The sequence below is a fragment of the Letharia columbiana genome (genome assembly GCF_014066305.1).
Source record: "Letharia columbiana isolate WasteWater2 chromosome Unknown Sc0000045_s0, whole genome shotgun sequence".
In the NCBI taxonomy this organism is placed as follows: Eukaryota; Fungi; Ascomycota; class Lecanoromycetes; order Lecanorales; family Parmeliaceae; genus Letharia; species Letharia columbiana.
Window position 1 is genome coordinate 369712 of NW_023501089.1, and position 7380 is coordinate 377091.

The 7380-nt window shown below is 50.7% G+C and overlaps 3 protein-coding genes across 3 annotated transcripts; 1 reads left to right on the forward strand and 2 right to left on the reverse strand.

Annotated features, from left to right (window-relative positions):
* Positions 1–229: 229 nt before the first annotated feature.
* On the reverse strand, positions 230–2866 carry HO173_010111 (uncharacterized protein; the record flags this gene model as incomplete). Its single annotated transcript, XM_037311997.1, has 3 exons — positions 230–422; positions 477–2630; positions 2841–2866. 3 exons carry the CDS (start codon positions 2864–2866, stop codon positions 230–232), a joined length of 2373 nt encoding a protein of 790 aa, XP_037161241.1.
* A 1711-nt stretch (positions 2867–4577) lies between these two features.
* On the reverse strand, positions 4578–5610 carry HO173_010112 (uncharacterized protein; the record flags this gene model as incomplete). Its single annotated transcript, XM_037311998.1, has 2 exons — positions 4578–5224; positions 5283–5610. The coding sequence occupies 2 exons, from the start codon at positions 5608–5610 to the stop codon at positions 4578–4580; spliced, it is 975 nt and encodes a 324-aa protein (XP_037161242.1).
* Positions 5611–6668: 1058 nt separating this feature from the next.
* Positions 6669–7262, forward strand: HO173_010113 (uncharacterized protein; the record flags this gene model as incomplete). Its single annotated transcript, XM_037311999.1, has 1 exon — positions 6669–7262. One exon carries the CDS (start codon positions 6669–6671, stop codon positions 7260–7262), a length of 594 nt encoding a protein of 197 aa, XP_037161243.1.
* Between the last annotated feature and the right edge of the window lie 118 nt (positions 7263–7380).

The following is a 7380-nucleotide window of genomic DNA, read 5'->3' on the forward strand; positions in this document are numbered from 1 at the left end:
TTTGTCGCCTAACCGGACTAGCATACCTATATAAACGATTGACATCAAAGCTGTACATGATTCACATTGCATATCCAGCCTCGCGCATGGCGCCCTCCAAAGATGCCTTTCCTAAAGGGTATATACTAAACCAAGTGCCACCTATACAAAATCATTTCCCTGCCTCTGCTCGAAAACCAGATGAGAGACGTATACGATCCACAGCCAAGCGAGAAACTAGCCTGATATATCATCTGTATCGATGAGGCTTATGTGCCAAGGGTGAGCTTGGTGGCGCAAACGCTGCCCTTGCCGGCTCTCGTACACGTCCTCCGCGAACATTGGGGGTTGAGCCTGTGCAGAAGACACAGAGATGGACATAGGGCAGCTTGTTCGGGTCAAACCCGAGGCACGAGACATGTTGCCATCTGCGGCAGGATTCGCTGTGTAGGGTCAGTGCATTCTTGCGCTGTTGAACACGAAGACGCGAGACTCACCATTGTATCATGACCTCACCAAAGTCCTCGGTAACATGGCAAACGCAGCGGGTACTGTCGCCGCTGCCGTTGCTCTCCCGACCCGTGGTTGGGGTTGACATGTCAGGATCTGTGATTGTGGTCGGTGAGATGTTGCTGTATGGGTCCTGGTATGCATGATGACCCGGAGTGTGGGACCCAGTGGTGTAATATGGGTGTAAAGGGCCGCCTGGCAAGGGGTATGCTCGGCGCTGACCTGTAAAACCATCCCTCGACCCTGACCGTGTTGCGTGCTTGCTGACTTTCTTCTGCGACCTCGACTGGAGAACCTTCTTCAGCTCAGATTGGGCGTCACCTTTATCATCATCAGTGTCGATGATCGTTTCACCTTCGCTTTCCACTTCAATCCTGCCGGCGCCACTGTAAGCCTGAGAGCTGTGCTGTGTATGGAGATTGGAGGACGTTCGCCGCGTAGATGACGGCTGGGCTGTGCTGACCGATCCCAGCGTTGACGTGTACGACGTACGCTGCGAGTGTGATTGAGGATCATTGAAGAATCGTCCAAACTTTGGCTGCTTTTGCCTTTGAGAAGGGAAAGCGAAGGATTGGGGCTGGCTCATCACCATTTCAGCACTTGACGACGACGAGTCGCTCTCACTGTCTTCAGAATCACTGTCCACCTGTATTCCACTTTTGGACGCATGTTTGGTGTCATCTCCCACGACGGTCTTTGCCCTGCCACTGGCATCAACAGTCAGAGTGACCGAGGATCGTTTCCGTTGAGAATCACGTATGCGGCTCAGGCTTCGTCTATGTTGGAGGGATCTTGAGCCAGTATCTCGACGCTCCTTCGCATGCCCGTACGAATTTCGACTTCGGGAACGAGCAATAGCTCTAGCTTCGATGACATCGTCAATGTGATCACGCTCAACACCAGATTGGCCTGTCTGATCGTCACGTAACGTCAGGAGAGCAGCTTTTACCGCTGGCGAATCATCAACCTCAGGTGCTCGCTTTCTCTTCGGTTTTCGGGCCAGTTGCATGTCAAGCTCTATCTGTGCATCACGCATTTGATGTGCATACGGCCGAAGCACATCATCTTGTATAGCCTGGCTCACAACGGGCATAGTTGCAACGTCGGCAGCTTTACCAGGTGAGCTAAAAAGCAAGCTAGGATTGACGACATTTCCAGCAAACTTCCCTCGTGCTGAAGTGATCGTGTGACTGGGCGGTTCTGCATACGATGAACGTGGGAACGTTGCGATATCTTCGTGACTAGTATTGATAAGATTGAAGGCTGGCGAGGTTGGGAACTGCATTCCATTCGCATGATCCGATGGTGAGACGAAGGGATCCAAATTTTTTGGTAGCCCCATCCCGAAAGCAGTAAAGGTGTCGTCCATTGGAAAGTCAATGTTCATTGTGTCGCCTTGCTCAGGGTCCCAAAACAGCTTATTCTGTGGATATACAGGCGCCGTAGCTGGACCAGACATTGGAAAGCCAAAGCCATCTGGGGAGAATTGTAGGGCAGGGAACTGTTGCGGTGATTGCTCCACCTGAGAAGTTGAGCCATAAGCGCCTTCACCCTTTCCAAAGTTTGGAAATGACATCCTTCTGCCCTTTTCTGCAGATTCTTTAACCAGTTGAGCTACTTGAGCTTGTTGTGCTTTTCGTCGTGAAGCAGATGTACTCGTTGGAGGTGGAGTCTGCATTGATCCAGCCGAGTTCATAGCTGTACCAGCCGAATGGTCGAAGCCGGTCTTCAGGGGAGTTATTGAAAACTCATCCGTGTTTAAGCGACGACGCTTGGATTCTGAGGTCGAAGAAGGGTTGGGAGAGGATGATAGTTGGCGAGACGGCTCTACCGGGGGCAACGGCAGGCTGGGGTTGGGTGACAAATGATGTACATGGGAGGCTATTTCTGTCTCGAGGTCTTGGCCTGTGGAAGGTATTTTAAACTCCGAGATCTTTGTAGGGCTTTTGGTAGGTGTCGTGAAGCTCAGTTGAGTCGGTGTCTTTAGATCAGGACTCGCCACCGAGTGAAAGGCGGGACTCCAAGGGGATTGAGGACCATAGAATCTCGTACCCTGTTTTGGTGTTTGGAATGAGTTCAGGAAGAAGTTCGGAGACGTAGGCGTTTTGGTGGGTGTTGGAGGTTCACCCGCGTGGCTAAAGCTAATGACCATAAGTATGTCAGCATTTGCAAGTGCAAAGAAGCTCAGCCAAGCAGCACGCTTGTACCAAATCTGTATCCATCCGTCCCTCCCTCTGCTCTGGTGACCAGGCCAATAATCGGGCTTTCCTGTGCTAGGCCCAAAGAGCAACCAGACTAGCTAAAACAAAGGGCAAGATCACGCAGCACAGAATAAGAATGTGGAGGCGTACCTGTATTGCGGTAGTTCAAAACTCATAGCAAAGCATGGAATGGGTGTCAGAGTCGCTGTAGAAGAAGCCAACTGCAGCTGTGCAGTTGTTGTAGAGGTGACGTTGGAAGTTGAAATCGTAGCTTTCGAAGGTGTTGTATACGGACAACAGGTACGAGAGTAGAGTCGGGCGGACGAAGAAGTCTTAAGACAGCAAGAAGACTCTTATATAGAAGGTAGGCAAGCCCGTGAAAGGTCTGGCAGGCTTGAGGTAGACTTGTAGGAGCTCGGATGAATTTTGGACAAGGGTATGACGAGTTTTCGGGTTCTCTTCTTGTTCAGAGGTGCTCCGAGTAGCTCTGAGTACGCCGAGGTCGAAGACGCTGCCAGAGGAGGGTTTCTGAGTAGGGTCAGCTCAAGCCGCTTTCTTTGGAGAGACTGAGTTGGTAGGTCGGGAAGGGGGAAGTACCTAAGTCTTCGAGGCCGCGGGGACGGGACAGTTGGAAGATAGAAGACAGGTTGAAAGATAGGAGACAGGCGCAGGTTGATCAAGTGGTTCAGCTGAAGAGCAAATGGTGAAAGAAGAAGCGAAGAAGAAGTAAGCGAAGTAGTGCGGAGGAGGCCCCCAGCATTAGCACTGCCAATGCTTCCTAGAGCCGAAGGACCTTGTAGGGCACACTTTAGGTGCATGCATTCCACAGGCACAGGCCACAGATCAAGATTGAAAAAAAGAAAAAAGGCGGGACGGCATGTGAATCTCGCCTACAGTATGGCAGCTACCGGTAGTCGCTCCTCGGCCGCGTGCAAGCTTCTTCCTTCAGCTTCTGGATTCTCAGCTATCGGTGTATTACTAGTGACCCTTTCCACAGAGAAGGGAGATGGAAATCATCATGATGATGATTAAAGTATGATTGATTTGATTGCTTTTCTACAACCTTAGGAAATTGGTAAGTTACCCATACTTCAAAATACTCTATGCTACCATTCATTCCCACGCATTTTTGGCCCCTGTCCCGCGGCAATGACGCAGAAGTCGGAGAAGAGAAGCCCACCCCATTGACGTGCATAAAGCATGCAGTTAAAGCCTATCTCTGACACTATCTACCCCCCTGAGTGTCTCGGATGAACTCCTCAATAATATATACGACCTCTCCTTCTGTTCATTTAATAGGTATTCCCCAGGGTCTCGTAAATCGTAATCCTTCAGTTGGCTTAGGAGTCATATTTCTTTTGAAACTCCCACCTACCGTACCCATCGGCTCATCCGCCCCACTAGGGACCGTTTAAGCCAGTCAAAGGTCGAGATTGACTTTCGCCTGTTAAGCGCCAACGCATTGGCCAGGTTCAGGGATCCGCATAGTTTAACCGCCAGGCTGGACGTAATTGGATTTTTGGTTATATTTGGGTCCATGACGAGCTTATGACTGTATTACCAGAGTATTTTTGGTCTGGCATGCGAGGAGAATCGAGGCATCCTTTAATTTCACCCTTTCCAAAGGTCTCATTCTCGCAATGATCGAATCTGGGAGACCATCGATTTTGAGCTAGGCTTCATAGCTTCAGCTCTCAACAGGTCACGGCTTCGAAAATGAACTGCGCATCTCAGATTGGTGGATTCTTGAGCTATATACCTATCTTGATAATGACAGTGTAGAATCCTCGCGAGACTTTGCACCTGGTGCCTTAACAGTAACGGACCCTGTATTCTTCTCCCACCTATCCCGGACCATCTTCCCACTGTTCATTGCAGGCAAGTTCTTCACTCAGCATTTTCTATCTTGCGTTGCTCAAAGACCTTCAATGCCTCCTCAGCAGCTTTAACACCACTGAGTGCCATGGCACCGAAAGTAGGACCCATGCGGTTGGCGCCATCAACCTCGCTCAACTCCATGCCTCCGACGATGAGGCCCGGAACCACTTCGCGAGTGCGCTTGACGATGGCATCCTCGGCCGTGTTCATGTCCAAACCACGCATGCCTCCAAGTTTCTCGATTTGGTTCATACTGACGAGACGCTTGACGCAGAAGGCGCCGAAAGGTCCATCGTGACCAGTAGTGCTGATGACGAGCGGAGCGTTGATGGTGTTGGGGTCCATGCAGGACTGATCGTCGTGGTGCATAGTCACGAGCGTCCAGTTAGTAACCACACCAGCAATGCGGACGCTTCCGTCGCCATTGTTGGAGGGGCGAGTGATCAAATCCTCGACTGCGGTGGCGTTGAAGAGCTTGATGTTCGGGAAGGAAAGGACCTTAGATAGGAGAGTGGAGGTGAAGAGGGCGGCATGCTTGACGACAACGTAGTTACCTTCCTCTTCATAGGGAACGCCGAGGTCGGACAAGAAAGCATCGGCAGGCTTACGCATCACCATCGCGGAAAAGAGTTGACCGCCTAGCCAAGCTCCACCACCTGTAGACTATCAGATAAGATCGGGACAATGAAAATTGAGAAAGAGATGGCCACGGACCAGGAGAGACGGAAGCTTCGATGATAGCAATCTTGAGGTCGGGACGAGCTTTGCCGAGCATGTACGCAGTGCTCAGACCGCAGGATCCTGCACCGACAATGACAATGTCGCTTTCGGCGTAGGTGTCCAAGTCCTGGAAGTAGCGACGAGTCATGGCACGGGAAACCTGGCTCTCGCGGATGGTGTCGAATTTGAAGGTCTCCCATTTGTCAACCATGTCCTCGAGGGTTTTGGCTCCACTGAGCTTCATGTGTCCATCGCCATTGATGGCTTTGGTAGGCATGGAGCCTAGGGAAGACAGGGTTTCGGTTGCAACTGGGGGAGCCATTGTAATAATTCTGCTGGGCCGTTAGACATTCTGTCATTGATTGACAGGGCGGAGAAGCATGATCCTTTCGCTGGTATTATCCAGAAGAAATCAAGTTTTGACCGTCTAATTTCAGAACGACTCTGGGTCTGCGGCATTGACATCTCTTCTCACGCAATGGAAAAAGGTGGATGCCAATGGTACAGACATGAGCTCGAACACCGGTTCATGCTTTGAAGCATACGATACCTTGATTATTTGAGGAAGCCACCAGGCGATTGAGGGCCACGTTCTCCATTTTGGTGGGATAGTACCAAGTTACCTTTGGGGGAATGTTAGTAGCTGAACCTGCAGTAGGAGCGAGGGTCGGATATCACGGTTTAGATGGAATGTTCTTCAACTTCTTTCTGATATTGAAGGCTCAATTGACTGATCAATTGGAAATTTGGGAGAAAGATGGTTGGAAGTGTTGAGGTGGGGTCGCTTTCATATTTATCCTCGTGCGGGGCTTGGCGGAAAGCTCGGATCATCTAGTGCCGGACTTTGAGCGGATATTAAGGTAAGGAATTTTGTGATTATGACGCCAAGCAATCGTCGTAAGCGTAAGCGGACCTCGAGCTCAATTTCATTTGACAGCTAATAAAAATGGTCTTGATGTTCTACGGCTTCAGCTCCAGCTCTTGCTTTTCTCCATTGATACTACTTGGAAGCACTGCAGTGTCGAGGTCAACAACTCCTCTGGGACTGATTGAACCCTCCCTTAGTTTTCGCTAGTCTTTGATGCCTGCAGGTCTTATCGCAGAGCCGCCGCAATCTGTTCCTCCAGAAGAGATCTAGGCATCAGCAAACTCCCTTTCGTCTCGAATCAAACCAGCCGCAGGAAGGGTGACTACAAGTCTTCGGGCCCAAGTACGAGCCTGTTCTCGCAGCGCCCGAGCTGCTCCGACTGTTAGACTGCCCAATTACCAGTCCATGATAGTCGCTGGACACGTCCATCACTTCGTGACCTACGCCCTTGTCTCTTGAGAGTCTCTACCAGTATCTTACTCTGCGCTTCTGGAACCAGAGTAACACCCAAGATGAACGGCTCACCTAACATCCGAACTCGCAAGCAAGCAGCAGCGGCGGAGAAGCAGGCTGGCACCCCAAACGGCCGACCCAATGGTTCCGCCAACTCCAAACGCTCTTCCTTAATCCCAGAGCAACCAGAAAACATTTTCCTATTCTATCCTAACATAATCGGCTACTCGCGCATTATTCTCGCCCTCGCCTCCCTCTACTACATGCCACTCCATCCACGTACCTGTTCCCTCCTTTACAGCATATCCTGCCTCTTAGACGCTCTCGATGGCGTCGCGGCACGCTACTTTGAGCAATCTACCCAGTTTGGCGCAGTGTTAGATATGGTGACGGATAGGTGCACAACTGCGTGTTTGCTCGTGTTTTTGAGCAGTGCATGGCCGAGATGGGCGCTATTGTTCCAGGGGCTCATCAGTCTAGATTTGGCTAGCCATTACATGCATATGTATGCTACGCTAACGATGGCGGGAAAGGGAATGAGTCACAAGAAGGTCGACGAGAACCGGTCGAAGCTGCTCCACCTCTACTATACGAATAAGGTACATATTCACCTCATTAGCACAAGGTGCTGTTGCTCTCAATTAACATGCTGATTTCCACGGACGAACAGAACGTGCTTTTCACAGTTTGCGCCCTTAATGAACTCTTCTTCATAGCCCTCTACCTCCTCTCTTTCTCCTCGCCCACCCTCACTCCCTCTCTCCTCCCCAC